Source organism: Erigeron canadensis, chromosome 9 (genome assembly GCF_010389155.1).
Source record: "Erigeron canadensis isolate Cc75 chromosome 9, C_canadensis_v1, whole genome shotgun sequence".
In the NCBI taxonomy this organism is placed as follows: Eukaryota; Viridiplantae; Streptophyta; class Magnoliopsida; order Asterales; family Asteraceae; genus Erigeron; species Erigeron canadensis.
The window spans coordinates 14,261,915-14,281,143 of record NC_057769.1 but is presented as its reverse complement, the minus strand read 5'-3'; the positions used below and the strand labels follow the sequence as shown (position 1 = coordinate 14,281,143).

At 38.8% G+C, this 19,229-nt stretch overlaps 1 protein-coding gene across 1 annotated transcript; it reads left to right on the top strand.

Moving 5' to 3' along the window:
- The first annotated feature begins 16,224 nt into the window (after positions 1-16,224).
- On the top strand, positions 16,225-17,465 carry LOC122583256. The gene is made up of 2 exons (XM_043755680.1): positions 16,225-16,776; positions 16,959-17,465. Exons 1-2 carry the CDS (start codon positions 16,225-16,227, stop codon positions 17,463-17,465), a joined length of 1,059 nt encoding a protein of 352 aa, XP_043611615.1.
- The last annotated feature ends 1,764 nt before the right edge of the window (positions 17,466-19,229 follow it).

Here is a 19,229-nt window from a genome sequence, read left to right as displayed (position 1 = left end):
TAAAAAAATGTACAAAAATTCTTATATCTCAAGATTTTGTTAACAAAATCACACGAAACTTTGACAAAAGCTGTAGTATATGATTCTAAACGTTTTGGACTTAAATAGTTCGATACTTGGCGGGTATAGTGTGTGTATTGAAAGATAAACCAAAAATATTCAAAATAAGAGCATAAAAAAGGTTTTGAGTCTTACATCAAATCTAACCATAATAGGTGTTTGTAATGATGCTTAGAAGGTAGAAACATTGTTCTTGACATTAAATCTAAACAAAACTAAGGTTGGATTTTATTTGATCAAATAATCGCATTATGGCTCAACCGGAGGTGTGAGTAGGGTTGTTGGTGTTTATCGGCGATTCCTTTACTATCAGAGAGTCGAAGACTGCTTTACGCCGGATGGTTTTGTTGTATCTAAGTCGATTTGTATCTGACTTAGGGTTTAAGGGTTTTGTTTAGGGTTTATTCGGAGGTCGAATAAACTATGTGTGAGGATTTGATTTATATTCGATGCGTATGAATATGGTGCATATGGCGTGTGTGAATGTTGTGCCGTGAGGCTTCCTCCTCTATTTATATAGTGGGTAGATAACTTGGAGAGGAGGGTAAGAAAATTAGGGTAAATCTCTTCCTCCTTTGTGAATATCTTGTTTCCTTCTTGAGGAGATTTGTGGTAATCTTGTTACCAAACTGTGTTCGAGTATATCGGAGCTTCGATATGTTTAATAGAATTATGATGGGAAAGATCTTTATCCGATCTTTCTTGTACATCTCCTTGGAGCTGAGTATTTGTTATCTTCAGAGCTCCGGGATATTAATCAGAGGTTAAGCTCCGTTATGAGCATATGTACTTATTACCTGTACGGAGGTAACTTCGTGTTATGAAACTGCTTCGAGTACGGAGCTAGAGCTCCATATGGGTATATCATCAAGCCCCTAGTCCGATGGGAGATTTTATCTGTAAAATATCGCATTAGACTTTAAAAAGAAAAATAATCTTAATACCATACCTTCGGGACTTCAATGAGAACTCCTGAGACTGCTAATGATGCGGTCAGCTCTCCGAAGCATCCCCCTTCTCTTTTTTTTTTATGGGTAAATACGTCATTCTGCCTTGCCTTGTAGTGTTACCTCCGATAGGTTAATGCGGATACGCTTATCTCGAGGGGAGATTTTAATCGATGGTTAGGGTCATCCGTGCGCCATTTTTTCAAACCATCTGCCACATCTCTTTTTATTCTCTGACGACTCCAATATCTTCCTTTACTTCAACCGTTCCCTCTTCCGTTTTTCTCTTTCTCGATCTTCTCCTTTCTCAGACGATTATCATCTTTACCATGGATCGCAATCATTCTCGTATTATCAGTACCACTTATTCGGATATGACGGAGGGCGATGCCGCCTGGTTTCGCCAATGTTTCTGCCGCCCTGATGATCCTGAGATTAGGGTTCCGGGTCGGTCGGAATCCATTCTTGATGCGCCTCCTGGCTTTTTCGGTATGTACACCGCTCCCTTTTCCGGTGGTAATCTTAGGTTTCCCTTATCCCTTTGGTTATTAGGGTTACTGGATTATTATGAACTGCATGTGTCCATGGTGCACCCTCTGGCTATCACTGTTATGGTGTCGTTTATCATTGTATGTCGAGCGTTCGATTTAGAACCCCGAATAAGTTTGTTTGGGTATTTTTTCAAGTTTTGTGTCCGTGATGGGTGGGTTATGGTAGAGAAGAGACCTGGTAGGTTGTTATTTGATATAGGGGATTCTGATATGGTAGAGAAGAGACTAGGGTTTTTATTTTTTAGTGAGGAGTATATTCATCCAATTTTTCGGGGTATATTGGATAGAAGTAGGTTGGTGCCGAGGTTGTCGTTTGGAGATAGTGATCTGGCTTGGCGTTCCTTAGAGAGTGAGTTGATCCGCCAAGTGCTTGTCTCCCCTTTCTCACTGATTGCACATCCCAATGTAATCCTGTATCTTGCTAGGATTACGTTATCATGGGAAGGTTCTCTTGATATGTCTGTCCTGATCTGGTGTTGCGAAGGTACTATCCCTGTCATCTTTATTTGTTCTGCCTTCTTCTTGGTATTTAACGGTTATTTCTGATGTCGTTTGCAGAGTTGACCCTTAAGGACACTTTTATTATGAATCCTCGGGGAATGGTGGTTGGTAGAAGGCCCTTTATCCCTTCTGATGGTGAGAGACCTTCGTTTGGGGGTGTGCAACTATTGTTGGTACTTCCGGAGCTACCACAACCGTTGCTCAAGCACCTTCTGGAGCAGGTATTCCCTTAACTTTGTAAGGTATTTTTGATTACTGCTTTCTTCCTGCTTTTTAATTCTTGTTTTGCTGCTTCCTAGGGATCTCCCTTATTGGTGACTTGCCTGACCCTCAACTTTGCCGGCAGATTTTGAATATGATGGTTCCAGGACATCTAAGAGCTATGTTGGATACTATGCCTATTCAACGGCTTGCTGGGATTGTTGATCAGGCCTTGTTTACTGCTGGCATGGTTAGCTCTGATGCTGATGTCAGGATGTGCTATCTGGAGGAAAGTCTGGAAAGAAATAGGTCAGAGTTGGTTTCCCTTAGAGCTTCTCAGTCCTCTACGAGTTCTTCGGCAGCAGGTGTGTCCCTGCGAAGGGAGCTTTCTAAATCGCAGGATGCGCTGTCTCAAGCTACTCAGAGTCTGGACGTTGCCCATGCTCGTATTGCCTCTCTCATTTCCGAAGGTCCTGCTACTATGATCAATAGGTTGGAATCGGAACTCGAGGATGCCAGGAATGCTAACCGACAGCTGATTTTTGGTGTCATTCCTCATGTCTTCCGAGTGCTGATGGCGACCTGAGTTTGATCGTAGCCTTGATGAGTTGGTGGAGGCTAATCGGGCTGATGCCCGGGCTTCTTTTGCCTTTCTTCTAGAGCGTGATGGGATAATCACGCTTGGAGGTGATAGGGAGAGGTTTGCTGGCAGAGAGGCGAGGATTGATAATGCTGAAGATGCGCTAAGGAATATGACTTATCCTTATATCCAGCGGATAGCCTCTAATCCCGATGCCTCTATTTCTTATTTGTATAGCATTAGGCCTCAAGGAATGTAAACTTGATGATATATATTTGAATGACCTATACTTTTCTTTCTCTCCGTGTTACTCCATCTATCTTGTTTTTCTTTGATGAGAGAATGATGTCCCTCATGCTTGCATTCCTTTTTTAAGAGAATGTCTCACGTACTAACGCTTATGTACTTCAATCATAAGGAATAAGTAACTTATGCATTAGCCTCATGGGTTATTACCTCATGATTGTTTTGAAAAGTCTTATGGGCGTCCCCTTAAGAATTCAAAAATTAAAATTTTATGCGCATTTAGAATAATATTACGATCGTTTTTATTTATTCGGGAGCTTGTAAGTACATGGCGGGAGGATTTTTACAAAAAAGAAATTTGTATTTTTCCTAGCTGCTACTTTTATGCTGCCCTGTTTGCTTCGTTTAATTTGGCTTGTCCTGAGAGGAGATCATGCTCCAACCGGTCTTGATGCCATCCGAAGTCTTTTGTTTGACGTCGTCTTCATCCTCCGTTTCTCCGGAGCTTTCTGTGCTTTCCGCCTCGAAGGATCCTTCTTCTGTGGTGGGCCCCATTTGTCCCCTGGGGCCTTTCTAGATAATTCTTCGGTTGCGTTTATACAGGGGCACGGAGGTTTTACCCTTTGTGTTTATGACTAATGGGGAGATTATCGTCTGTAACCCTCCGCGAGATTTGTATTGTATGCGTCCATGTATTGTGGACACTATCATTTCGAACTTTCTCAACCCTTCCCTGCCTAACAACATATCGTAGGGTGAATTTGCTATTATCACTACTGCCAAGATTCTCGCGGTCCTGCGCCATGGGAATCCTCCGATGGTAGCGTCCAACCATATTTGTCCCAATGGGCGAGTTCGTTCACTGGCGAATCCTATCACTTCGTCTTTTAGCGATAGTATAGTTTCTCGCAGTCTTTTTGGCAGTCGGAGGAAGCTCTTTTCATAGATTTTCTCGCGTCCACTTCCTGTATCCACTTGTGTATTTTTTAGGCACACGCTGCCTATGCTGACCCTTATCAGTACCGGGTCTACCGAACCTTATCCGTCCAGATCACCGAAGTGGTAATGCTTTGGCCCTTCTTTGATCAATGTATTTGATAGTATCCTTCTTCGGTGTTCATCTGGCTTTGGCTCATCGAAGCTCGGCCTAGTTCTTTTGACCAGATGCGACAACTTGTTTTCTCTGGCAGCGTCGTCTATATGTCTCAATAGTTCTCTATAGTAATCTGTGCTATGACCATATCCGTTATGGAAGCAACAAAATTTGTCAAGATTTCTTGTTCCTTTCCCTGATAGTGGTACCGGTCTTACGAACGTCTTTGCTATCTCCTCCGTGGATAGAATTTCCGATGGAGTTTTACGGAGGTTAGCGATCGTTCTCTTATAGCCATTAATTCTAGAAACGGGAGATGGTTCTTCCACCCGTGCATCAATTTCCGTCTTTTTTGCGCTCTTTTTTCTGGTGGTTTTCTATTTGGCCATAGCCTTTTCCGCTATATCTTCCGCACTTTTCCATTCATGACACTTGTTGACTAAATCTGAATAGCTGGCTGGTTTGCTGAGGCACATATGTCATATCAGTTTTTTCGATCGGAGCCCATGTATAGCCTGAGACACTCACCCTTGTTCAGATAGACGCACTAGGTTTCGTGTCTTATCTCCGTACCGTTGCAGAAAATCTTCTATCTCTTCACCCTCCTCTTGTTTTATTTCATGTGCCTGAAGGTGGGAACCGAATTCTTCCATCAGTTTTGCTTTAAAGCTTTCAGCGTCATGCATACTTTCTTCTGGTAGGTTTTCCAGCCAATCCCTGATCTTTCCGTGTAGGAGGTAGAGTATGACATGACAGATCTCTGCGTCGCTCCATCCTTCGAGCTCGGCTACATCGTCGATTTTTTGGAGGAAGGTGTTGACCTTGGAGGTACCATCATACCAGGGAAGCTCGTGGGCATCTAACAGCTTGACCGGCGGTACATGTTGGCGTAGCTTCTTTGCAAACTGTACACATGACCCCTTGTACTTAGGCCCCGATTTTACAGGAGTGGTTCTGCCCTTCTTGGTTTCAACTGGGGAGTCTACCTGGGGGTGCTGTGGTGCCGCAAACACATACGGGTAGTACCATGATCCCTGTATTTGCACTGGGCAACCTCCAGCTAAGGACAGCATTCCTGCGGGCTGGGATTGCGTTGTCCCGTTCGGCTAGAAGCGCCCCCGTGATAGTACGACGGGTATATTGGTCGATATGGCTGCGTCGTACTAATTGTCATAGTCCCCCCGCCCGGGGGGGGGGGGTCCCTTGGTGTGTTGGGTAAGTAGGGTAGGTCGGGTAGATTACTCCCGGACCCTTCGCTGCTTTAGAGCTATCTCCATATCTGTCCTGAGACTTGGTCTTTTCACCTAGGACCTTTTTGGGCGACCGCTGGCCTGTTTCCCTCGTTTATATCGAGTTGGTTCCTTGGATCGGATCTTGGGTCCTATTTTCTTTTGGAGGTTCCTGCGCCCAAGGCGGGGGACTATCCTGACCTGTGTGCTCAGAAGTTTGTGCGGTGCCTTCTCTTCCTCCTGAGGCAATGCCCCTTTCACCGATGTCCCTCTCTTCTTGGGGACGGGCGTCGATCACTTTTTCGTCTACCACCTCCTGGCGCCAATCGATCTGGCATCTGATTGGGAGAAAGCGTGGGATCGTCGTCCTTCTGAATGCCAGGGGAGCTGACGGTTTCATCGGGGAAAGTCTTGCCATCATCTTCACCGTAGTCGTGAGCGATCTTCAATCCGTGCTTCTCTGGTAGGGAATCTGGGTTTGACATAATGCTTTTCTTTTGATCGTGGCTAGGTTCGGTTTTGAGGACAGAGGGTCCCACGGATGGCGCCAATTTGTTTGATCAAATAATCGCATTTTGGCTCAACCGGAGGTGTGAGTAGGGTTGTTGGTGTCTATCGGCGATTCCCTTACGGTCAGAGGGTCGAAGACCGCTTTACGCCGGATGGTTTTGCTGTATCTAATTCGATTTGTATCTGACTTAGGGTTTAAGGGTTTTGTTTAGGGTTTATTCGGAGGTCGAATAAACTATGTGTGAGGATTTGATTTATATTCGATGCGTATGAATATGGTGCATATGGCGTGTGTGAATGTTGTGCCGTGAGGCTTCCTCCTCTATTTATATAGAGGGTAGATAACTTGGAGAGGAGGGTAAGAGAATTAGGATAAATCTCTTCCTCTTTTGTGAATATCTTGTTTTCTTCTTGAGGAGATTTATGGCAATCTTGTTACCAAATTGTGTCCGAGTATATCGGTGCTTCGATATGTTTAATAGAATTATGATGGGAAAGATCTTTATCCGATCTTTTTTGTACATCTCCTCGGAGCTGAGTATATGTTACCTTCGGAGCTTCGGGATATTAATCGGAGGTTAAGCTCCGTTATGAGCATATGTACTTATTACCTGTACGGAGGTAACTTCGTGTTATGAAACTGCTTTGGGTACGGAACTGGAGCTCCGTATGGGTATATCATCAGATTTCATTAAAACTTTTTGTAAAATGGGGTAGTGATGGTGAGGTAGTAAAGGAATATTGGGTAGCAAAAAGGGGGGGGGTAGTAGGGGCATGTTTGTTGCTTGGAAGCTAAGTTGGTGGAAATGAGGAATTGAGAAAGAAAAAAAGTATTTATACCTAGGGTAAGATAGAAGATTCCATACAAGGCCTTAATACTAGGCTGTCCCAAATACAATGCGGACATCTAAATTCAAGGCCGACTCAAATACGAGGCTAACTCCAAATACGATGCCAAAACTAATTTACGATGCCAAATTAAAAATTGAAATGTTGACTTAAAATACGAGGTTGAATCCAAATTACGAGGTCATATTTACTGACAAATTTATTTTGACTCGAAAAGCTTGAATGGTCAACTCACGGGTGTACAGTTCATGCATACAATAGAGGTTTTGTAAGTTCATGCACACAATAACTTTCCGGCCATAGTTAGTTACACTCCCATGCACTTAACCCTTCATAAAAATGATGAAGTAGTTAGTACCTTTCCTTGACACATGTCTAAATGGGCCACATACATCGGTATGTATTAGTCCAAGTAGTTCCTTAGCCCGCTCCAATTTTATGTGGAAAAGGTATTCTTGTCATCTTGTCTAAAACACAAGACATGCATTTGTCAAATGATTCATCATTTGTTAGATCCCTTCACTTTAAAGTCTTTAAATGCTTTTCTTGCTAATCGACAATTCCAAAGACACGCATTTATCAAATGATTCATCATTTGATTGTAATATCTCTTCACATTGAAGATTTCCAATGCGTTTCTTGCTAATGATAATGCCAAAGACACGCATTTATGAAATGATTCATTTGATTGTAAGATCTCTTCACTTTAAAATCTTTAAATGCGTTTCTTTGACAAAATTAAACAAGATGACAATGCCAAAGGTAGATAGAGTCTAAGTTAATAAACTTGACATCAATAAATTCAATTTTAGAAGATACTTGAAGAGGTAGTTAAACCAGCTTGCTTCTTTTTCTCGTTCAACTCAGCTAGATACATAGGACAATTCCTCTTCCAGTGTCTCACTTTAGCATAGTGATGACAAGCCTGGTCTGTAGCCGTATGCTTCTTTTGCCTAAGGGATCTTTTAAGGTATTATGATTAAAACACTTTGTTTTCCCTTACCAAAGTTCTTGCCCTTAGCTTACGGTTGTTTTGCTTTCTGAACCTTCCCCCCTTGATCATCAGAACTTGGGGTGTAGCAGATTTCTTTGGAAGCTTCTTCTCACACTCATTCAACATGGCATGAAGTTCAGCTATGGTTTTACTCATGCTATGCATATTATAATTGTGCACAAACTCCTCAAAATCCCATGAAAGACTTTAGGATCATGCCAATAGTAGTAGGCGGAGGATAAGCATAGTTCAACCTTTCCATTGCTCAAAGTACCTCTTCATCTTGAGTACATGAGGACTAACCGGTGTTCCATACTCGTTTTTCAAGTCATGAAGTGTTTCAACTAGTTCAAACAATTTCTCTTCAAGTTGTTTTCTACAGATAGACTTGAGTTCCTTGATCATACCACACGGATTATGCAATCCGAATTGATTGTTGAAGCTCGGGAGTCTTGCTACCCAATATCAAACAAACAAGCTCACTATGTCTATCAAATTGAGTATTGTATTTAGCCTACTCTTTAATCATTGGCTCCCGGAACAACGGGTGTCTGCTTTTCAAGGACTTGATGGTTCGTCACGGCTCTTAGCACTATTCTCAGCTGACGAAACCAGTCATTGAAGTTAGGTCCATAAAGTTTTTCTCTTTCTAGCATTGACCTGAAAGTTGATTGGTGTATGTTTTGTGATGGATTTGTAGCCATTTACAAAACATATTCAAGTTCAATTATCGAGAGTTTCGATAATTAATCCTTAAGAAATATAATTTACCCATGTTAAATTCATTTAACAATTAATTTCGTTAAGCTAGGATCCAATTGACATACAATCATTTCATCTATTGATCAGCTAGAAATGACGTACTCAAAAGGTAATCGATGATCAATAATTGCATTCATGCAATTCCTAGAGTTATGTGACTTACAACAACACTTTAAAGAGGTGTTAAGTGTTTTGTAATAATATTTTGTCCCATTTTATGCCACGGGTCAAGGATCTTACATCTTAACTCGCTTTAAGTCGCCCAATTAAGAACATCTAAATAGTTCACCACCAGTCTCACTGTGGAGTGGTAATCTACCTTGAAGAGATACAATTCTCCTACGATCTCATGTAGGAGCGAAAAGCACTGACAAGTGTTCTTAGCAAAGTGGGGGACAATGACTTTACTTTAAATGGGTAATGCATTTGATATGAATCAAAAGTTTACGTATGAAGACTCATGCAAATCTTCATAACATAATGTTTAATAAAATCATTTGTATAGTCTTAACAACACAAGAGAGCTCGGTAGCTCATTTGAACGCACAAAGAAGCGCAAGGGCAAAGGTTTGCGATGGACGCATACAAAAACCCGCCCTTTTAGGAGGCTAGCGTAGTCCGACTTATACCTTTTTTCAAATGGGTGAGCTCGTGTATCTCAAGGTTATAAAACTCCAATTTTATTAAGACATATCTATTTCGATAGTTCTTAGTCAAGTTTATTCTTTTCCCCAAAATAAATTTGCATCACCATTTATAAAAGACGCAAAATTAATAAACTTTAACTAATTTAATCATGCAACGAGTTAAGGTAGGCCACCTAAACATGGCCACTATTGTTCATGAATATGTCTAAAGTCGGCTCCCACTTCCTAAGAAGAGGACCACATACATCAAGTTACCTTGATTGCGTAAGCCTTTAAACAACTTAATTGTTTGATCAAAGAATCGTATGGACCTTCGATAGGAAATGGGGAGGGGTTTTGAATGATTTATTGGCGATTCTCTTCCGGTCAGGGGGCTTGGAAGCCGTTTTACTCCATTGTATCGAAGGTGTTTGAGTTGGAGGTGGACAATTCTTTATAGAAGAGAAGCCGGCCACCTTAGGTGTTTTGGGGTGTAGAGAACATGCCTCCATCTTATGAGGAGGTCCTCTATTTATAAGATGGGTAATCTTAAAGAATAAGTTAGGTCATTAGGGTTTTACCCTAGAGTTTAGGAAAAGATTCGTAGGACATGTTTAAGGGATTTACATGCCTTATAATTAATTATATTATAATAGTAAAAGATATGAGAATGTACCTTTTCTTTAGGAGGAATAAAATAAGAGATTTCCTTCATATTCGGCGAAGCTCCGTTCTGACGGATGAGCTCCGTAATCCTGACGGAGGTGAGCTCTGTTCCTAACGGAGGTGAGCTCCGTAATTTTGGCGGAAAAATCCTTAAGCAGCCTCCGTAGCAGATTCATATACGGAGGTAGAGCTCCGTATATGGTATATCATCAAGCCCCATAGTCTAATAGGAGAGACTGGCAAGAGGTTGTCGTGTTAGACTCCAAGAAAAATCAACTGGCTGCATATCCGAGTAAGCTCTCCGTAATTGATGTCTTTTGCCTGGTATTATCCATTCCGTCGTTGTCCTTTGACCATTAAAACATTTGATTATCTGGCTTTTTCTGCTATAATAATTAGGGGAATTACCTCAATGTCATGGTTGGACTGCTAGAAACTTTTGTCGGCATGATGATCTACAGATGAGACTTTTTATGTCCATCTGAGTCTGCTTGCGTCAATAAACTCATGATACTCTGAGCTTCCTTATACCATACTTCTCCCGGAGCTTCCTAGGTGTAAAGTACCCTATTGTTGCGTGGATCGTAATAAGATTTGATTCGTTATGTCAAGTGTGCGGAATCCTCTTGAGATAACTAGATTGCTATTGCCTTTTGTCAATTAACAAGTATTTAATCAACCTAAGGAGATGCACGAAGCTTATGGTTCGTGTAGGAGGTGACACGAGCAACAAGTAGCTTTAACTCGTAAATTCGTGAACAATTCCCTAAAAAGATCTACCTAATTTTGTAGATTAGGTTTGTATTTATACTAGAAGGGATTGGGTTCGTGTGGGCTTCGGCCTTAATCAAGGATCAAGCCCGAAATAAACAACAACCAGTCTACCTCGTGCTGACGTCAGCACGAGGGACGTGCCTTTGGTCCTTTGGTTGACTTCGTTTGGCTCGTACATAACATCCAATCATCGTTTAAGAATTCTACGACACTTATAAACCTTGATTCTATGTTCTTGTACCTGCAAAACAATATAGAACACACAAACACAATACAAAACACAAACAGATATAATATTGAAGTTCAACTGTAATCATTAAATACCAACACAAGTTCTTCTTTAAATGATTACAAACATAGTTCCTAAAACATAAACGATAATTAAATCTATGTTGCGATTGTCACAACGAATATGCATCTACACTAGGTCACTTCAAAATCTATGTATCCCAAACTTATTTCCCCTGTGATGGGTCTAACCCGGATATGAAGCTATCATATATGGGATCAAATAAGATGCTTCTTTATGTCGCCCAAGTTCCTGTTTATTCTCGTATGCCATGTCCGTAGGTGATGAAGAAGTTTTTTGAACTAATATAAGAACTCAATGTTTTTCTTAGTTACGTCACTTTTTCTTTGGAAGGTTCTGATGATGGGTTTGTGGTGCAATGATGCAGTGTATAGCTTCATCTCCGTTGTTACTGAAAAAAGTTTTTGCCGGATATATATGGCTTATGAGACGATATTTAGGATAGATGTTGAGGCGAGGTTTATCCGAGCTCTTGCTGCTGAAGGTAATATTGCTCTTAATGATCTTCTTCTAACTGCGATCTCCTTCGCAGAAAATATATTTAGGCGATGTATCAATGTTGAATCGTCGTCCAAAATTTGTTTGAATTTTACTCCACCAGTATCCTTATCGGATCATATCAATGCACAATAAATGTATTTGTGCATATTTCTTGTTATGTTCGCCATTTGTAGACTGTGTAATCTGAACATCGTAGGTTGTTCCGGGAGTTTTTTAGTGCTTGGAAGGCCTTGTTGTGTTGGTGTAGGATGTGAAGACAAAGTTGGGCCCTTCAGATTCTTTAATGTGTTGATGTGTAAAGGCTGAAAGCACCTTCGTTTGTGGAAGCCTTTGATGCTTGTCATTCAGCCTTCAGGAAGGTTTTAAAATTATTCCTTCAGCTAACATGCATTAACTCTCTATAATAAATGTCGTGCTAGAGAGTTTTAGCATAGTCTTGTATTTTTGTTCAAATGGCTCTCCATCACATCTTGACAGTTTCACATAAAGCCAAAACTTTTTACAAAGTTTCCAAGAGCTGTCGATTTGAATCAGTTAAGATGTAAGAGGCGCTCATTCATAATAATCGGTTACTTCAAATCGGATTCTCCTTTATCTGTATCTCTGGAAGCCCGTGTCTTGAGTTGTGTCTTCCTTAGTAGCTCCGATGAGTAACCGTCTTCTAGAGTTGCAGCCTTTATTTGGATTATCTAATGGCTTTTGCCTTTGCAAGATGTTGATCAGGCTATCTATTGGCTTTTGCGTTTGCAAGACTTATTCCAAGCGGTTGAAATATGCACAAGACTTGTCTTATTGATCTTTTTGTCGCCAAGACTTTGTCTGTGATATATACTGGGCTTTATCTTTATCATGATTTATCCAGTATCGTTGGATTTCATGGGCGTCCCTTACTCCAACTTATAATTTTGTATTAATTACTTGTACGTACTTATATAAATCCAACTCCATTTCGTGGGTAAAGAAGTATTCAAAATATTTCCCACGAAATATGAAATAGTGGAAACTTGCACTTATTAAATTTTTTTCTAACTTCCGTGGGTAATCCGTGGGAAAGATTTCCTACAAATTACCCACGGATTAACCACAGATAAAAATATCCGTGGGAAATCCGTGGTAAATTATTTACAAGAAAAGTTTCCATATTCGTGGAAAATCCGTGGGAAAACTTTAGGTAATCCATGGGAACGATTTTTCGACGGATTATTTGTTTCCTTGGGTAATTTGTGGGAATTTCGTGGGAAATTGTTTTACAAATTTTTCTAAGATAATCTACGGGGTAATCCGTGGGATTTCCCACGGATTTCCCATCGTCTTATATAATCCGTGGGAATTCCATGGGAAATATTTTTCAAAAGATCTTTTAGGCAATCCGTGGGTAATTTGTGGGAAAGATTTCCACGAATTTCCCATCGATTTCCCACAAATTATGTTATTCTGTGGGTAATCCATGGGAAATCCATGTAAAAATTGTGAGAATTTCATATAATTCTTGTGTTTATAGTATATGTATCATTGTACATTGTATGTAAGTACGTATATGTAATTCCTAAACATACACGTACATACATATATTGCATTTTATATGTATCGTGTATATATGTTTGTACGTATGATACATGTATATGTACATATAAATGTATTTAAGATTGTACATCTATCCATAAACACATACATGTCATACATAAGTATAGATATTATTAGTACACACGACATACCTACATCTCATACATACTTATATATACGTACAGGACCTACATATATTATATGTGTAAATGTAATACATACATACATAGACGATATATACTATTCTATCACAAATATACGAAAACAAGATTGAAAGAGTTTTAAAGAATGTGGTGTAAGCTATAAAAAGTCATATGTCGTTTTGATTTAATATTTTTAAAATATATTTATACTCGTTAATGAAATAATATAAAGACATCTATCCAATTAACCCTTCACTTAATTCATTAAGTATAACCATCTAATATACTTAATAAAATAATTCACAACATAAATCACCAATCATTATGATAACTACACTACTTTTTTTGCATTAATTACTTTTACATTAATAATGGCTACATGACAACCAACACTACCACACGTCACCCCCACCATCACCGCCGCCACTACCGCCGTCAGTGCCACCGCCACCACTCGTTGCCGCTATCACCACCATGCGTCTAGTACTTGAAAAATATATTATTATCTTTTTGTTCCTAATATGCCCACTAACAACAAAAGTTGTATATGGAATCAATTATAACAAGATTATTTTGTATCTAAGTGAAGTTAAATATAAGGAATCAATTAAAGCAACATCCTCTCTAATTTGATATTATATTTTTGATACTTTATATAATAGGAAAAGGTAGAAGGATAGTTAATTGAGAAGCATGGCACTAATGAATCAGACTATCCAGTTTTTGATCCAGATATATGGGAGGAGTGTACTAGATGGAAAAAGAAAGGGAAATTCTATGACCCATTTGGCCCCATTGGAGTGAATTACGAACACACATGACCCATTTTACCCATTTATACAAGTGGTGAACATCAATGGGCCCAACAGGCCCAATGATTAGACATACATACATTTGTATATACGTTAATAATGCATACATCTATACATACATTTATACTTATTGATGAATCATGTTAAACCCGATCAAATGATCGATAAACATATCAGACCTAATAGGCCTAATGAGATAACAAACAAGGTTTAAGGCTCAATAGACCCATTCAAGTGAATGACGAACTCACATGGCCTATTTGGCCCATTTATATAAGTAGTGAACATATTGGGCCCAATAGGCCCAATGATTAGATATACACATTTATACTTATCGATGAATCATGTTATGCCCAAATGTTAATTATATTTAAATTAAATGATTAAATGAGTTATCTTTTAATATAAATAAACATTACTTATTTTGTCATAATACAATACAGATAACATAACAATGTCTAACATAAAATTCTAATATTCTAATTAAAAAGTTTAGATCCATTAATCAAACGAATATTTAAATCTATAATTAAATATATATATTTTTTTTATCGTATTGTATAATGTTCAAAAATATAATATCATTTATCTTAAATATGTAAATATATTAGGGTAAATTACAAAGATGGTACCTAGCGAATACACCAAATTTCACAATTCATACCTAATTGCACAAAATTACCCGAGACATACCCATGGTTTGCAATTTTGCACAATTGACATACCTACGGCTAACGGAGGTGGATGGAACGTTAAGTTGGGTCACGTGCCGCTCACGTGAAGGGGTAAATTCGTATTTTACTCACAAAAGCAGCCCCACCTTCACCCCACTATCATTTTCCTTCCCAATATATACCCGATTAAAACCCTAAATCCCCATTTCATACCTAATAAACTTAAAAAAAATTTTTTGAAAGAAAACAATGTGGGGTTGGATAATCCGGCCAAGAAGTGCACCGGAGTACGATCTCGCTAAAATCTATGGTAAATACGTTAATTTTTTGAATAATATTTGTGTTATATAACCCTAGTTACCTACCTTTTTAATTTTTTTGATTAATTAATTTATTTCATCGATTTATTTAATTTTATATTTGCAGATGGAAAACCTAGTATGTGTACACTTAACATTTATCACGGAGGTACGGTTGAAGAGGAAAATTTCATATGCACTTACTCTGGTAACTCCACTTATGTAGATTATGTAGATTTGAAAACTTTTTCTTTGAAGGAAATGCCAGTTATATTGAGCAAAATGGGTTACAGTAATGATACTATTAAGTCTTTCGAGTTTATTAAACCTTATTGCTCATTGACATATGGAGGGCTTCTAATTTACTCTGATGAAGATTTAGAAAGCATGATTCAATATATTGATGGGGTTTGTAAATGCAAAAATGTTGTTGTTGAACATCATATGGACAAGTTGCTTGCTGCCAGGCCTAGAGTTACGAAACAAACTGCATGTGCCTCTCCTAGACTTACCAAACAGACTGCTAGAAAAAGTGTTAGAGACTTAACAAACAAAGAACTGGCTAGGAGGTTAGTACTAGAAAGTGAGCTTGAGATGGAAAAACAAGATGGTGAAGGTGGGGCTAATGAAAGTCAAGATGAGGAAATGCAACAGAATGAGGGTCATGATGAGAATGAGGATGTTGGAGATCAAGAAAAAGAACCTGATGATGTGCTTGTAGATGTTGATAATGTGCTAACTGATGTCAATGTGGACATGTCTGGTTACACCTTAAATTTGTCTCAATAGGGTCTAGGTGGTGGTTTACTGAATAACCAGTTGCATGAACCTGATGCTAATGATGAACTTCATGTAATAAGCACATAATATTTTGAGAGTGGAAGTGATATTGATGGTGATGACATTGATAAGGCTAATGTTAGGAGGTTGAAAGCATTGAGAAAGGAACAACAGTCAATTGCAAGTGATAATGCACCATTTTATATTGGTCTAAGTTTTTGGTGAATCAAGAGAATTGAAAGAACTAATTAATTCATATGCAGTTGAAAGTAGAAGATGTATTAAGTTGTTATTTAATGATAAAAGGAGAGTGATGGAAGTATGTGATGGAGTGGTCCCAGCATGTGTTGGGCCTTATAATGGGCCACAAGACCAATCACTTGGGCCCAAATGCAAGGAAAAAATCTAGTGGACCAATTAGACAATGATAACCCTAAATGTCCTTGGGTTTTGCATTGTAGTAAATTGCCAACAAACATGGATAATAAAGACTTTTAAGGGTACGCACACTTGTTTGGAATCTAGAGAGATAAAGCATTGTACATCTAAGTACATGTCAATACAAATCAGAGAGCAGATTAATAGGAATCCAGGTATTCCAACAAGGGCACTTCAAGAAGAACTTGAGCAGAAGTTGCAAGTCAATGTATCTTGGATGAAGGCTTTTAGGGCTAAACAACAAGCAAACACAGACTGCAAGGGTGATTATCATAGTCAATATGCATTGCTTAGAGATTATTGTGAGGAGTTAAGGTTACAAAATCCTGGTACCACTGTGAAAATAGAAGTAGAGAGAACACATAACCCAGATGACCCAACAAGGCAGTTCAAGAGGATATACATCTGCCCGGGATCTCTTAAATCAGGATTCAAAGCATGTGGAAGGGATTTGATTGGGTTGGATGGTGCTTTCATGAAGGGTCCTTACCCAGGTAAAGTTTTGACAGCTGTTGGAGTGGACTCAAATAATGGCATCTACCCAGTTGCATATGTAGTGGTTGAAGCAGAAAATAGGCATTCCTGGACATGGTTCCTTGAATATCTTGGGGGTGATCTTGATTTGGCAGCTAATTCAAACTTTACTTTCATTACAGATAGACAAAAGGTAACTATTTATCTAACTTTGTTTTTAGTTTTTTATGCAATAAACTACAATGTTAATTAAATCTGTTAGAATTGCAGGGTTTATTTCTAATTCTAACTATAATGTTAATTAAATATGGTAGAATTGCAGGGTTTATTCCTAATTCTAACTACAAATGTTAATTACATCTGTTTGACATGCAGGGTCTAATTCAAGCAATAAACAATGTGTTCCCTGCTGTTGAACACAAGTATTGCTTGAAACACATTCATGAAAACATGAAGTTGCACTGGAGGGGAAGGGCATACAAAGACCATTTGTGGAGATGTGCAACTGCAACTACTAAACCTCAATTTGCAACAGTCATGGAATCCTTTAAGAAGTTGAATGTGGATGCATACAACTGGTTAGCTAAAATTGAACCCAAACATTGGGCCAGGTCACACTTTTCTGGTAGATGTAAGTCAGACATGTTACATAATAACCTTTGTGAGTCTTTAAACAAAGAACTTGTAGGTGCTAGAGAGAAACCCATCATTGCATGTGTAGATTTCATTAGGGAATACCTTATGAAAAGAATTGTGGTAGTTCAGAAGGTTATTGATAGGTCTAAGGGTCCATTAACTCTAGCAGCCATGTCTATAATGAATGTAACTAAGCAGGAAGCAAATGAGTGCAAGGTTATTTGGAATGGTGGTGTTAAGTATTAGGTGAGTGCACCTTGGGGTGATCAATGTGTTGTAGATGTGCAGAATATGACATGTAGTTGTAGGAAATGGGAATTGACTGGCCTCCCCTGTAAACATGCATGTGCAACAAATTGGGCCATATTGAAACACACAAAGCAGGGGGGTATATCTGAACAGTGGGCACATAGAAGTTACTGGTTGGATACTTGGAAAAATGCTTACATACATAAAGTGAATCCAGTTACTGGGACAACAACATGGCCTAAATCCAATTCTCAAATAAAGTTAACAGCTCTAGTTCATCACAATCCAGTGGGCAGGCCCAAAAAAAAGAGAAGAAGAGGATTGTATGAGGATGAACCCTTAGCCAAAGATGGAAAACTTTCAAGGAAAATCAATTTTGGGAAATGCAAGAATTGTGGTAACAGGGGGCATAATTCAAGGACATGTAAAGGTTAAGGTGGTGAATCCAGTCAAGGCAGAGTTGGTGGTAGGAGTCAAGGTTGTGGGAGTCAAGGCAGTTAACAAGGTGGTGGCACCCAAGGTGGTGGAAGTCAATCAAAGAAAACCAGAGTTGCAAAGAAAGCCACAACTGTAAGTCAAGAAACATGTAGAGTTGGTGAAAGCAGTCAACAAGGTGGTGGAACCACTGAAGGTGGTGGAAGTAGTCAGTTTGCATCAAGCAGTCAAGTAGCAGGAACCACTCAAGTAGTAGGAAGCAGTCAAGTTGCAAGCAAGAAATCTGGTGGAAAAGTACTTGTGAAGAAGGTCAGAGGCAAAAGTCAACGAATTCTGAGGAACATGCTTGCCAACGTTATCCCTGGACCAGGCCTCCACCCAGATGATGCAATGGTGGTTGAATAAGACCATGTAATATTTGCAAGTTTAAGACTTTTATTTATGTTTAAGACTTTTATTTATGTTCTGTGTACTAGTTCTCTTTTGATGTAACTTTGGATGGTATGTTTCAAACATTGTAGTCTGTTGTATGGTCTGTACTAATACTCTTTTGATGTAACTTTGGATGGTGCTTGTTGAAAGACAATGTAATATTGCAGGTTTCAGTCTTTATGCTTGCCTTAATGCCATGTTTGTCATGAATGGTGTATTATGCAAGTAAATTATAGATGATATACACAATTTTTTGATTAAGAGGAGTAATGCCAACTTTTCATTAACCATTCAACAAAAGTATTACAACCTTGAATATTCATACAACAAAACTGATACATCATTTCAATATTCATACGATTCATACAATTAAACAAAATACAAGAAAACTTAATTAACTAATAAATATCGAATTACATTCATGTTGTTAAAATAAATATGAAAAGCAAGAAAAATATCCAACTTATCACCAAATACATCTTCAATCTTGTAACTTGACACTCACTAGCTTTCAATTTCTAATCAACCACATTCTTCGACCTCAATAACCCAGGTATGATATCAACCGATCGGGGACACATAGCTGGATCAACCCAGCCTATAAATCTACAATTTGAACCCTGACAACAAAAAAAAATTACATTTTGAAGATAAAAAAAAGGAAATAATAAACGTAAATACTTCACCTTTTGTGGGCAACAGTAAAATCGTCGACCCGGGTTAGCATCAGTCCATGAAGTTCGTACTGTGGCTTTTCTTCCACACCAACATATTACCATTGTATTTGATTGGATTTTCGGGTTAATTGAAAACCCTTGTAATTTGATTTGGGAGGCAAACTGGTTAAAAACAAACCCTATATTTGATTTGGGGGAGAAATAAGAAAAAGAATAG

What these genes read in the sequence shown, in the direction of transcription:
- LOC122583256 (XM_043755680.1), top strand. Translation starts at nt 16,225, where the DNA reads ATGTCAATACAAATCAGAGAGCAGATTAATAGGAATCCAGGTATTCCA. An exon ending in TCATTACAGATAGACAAAAG is followed by an intron (nt 16,777 to 16,958) that starts GTAACTATTTAT and finishes TTTGACATGCAG; the next exon opens with GGTCTAATTCAAGCAATAAA.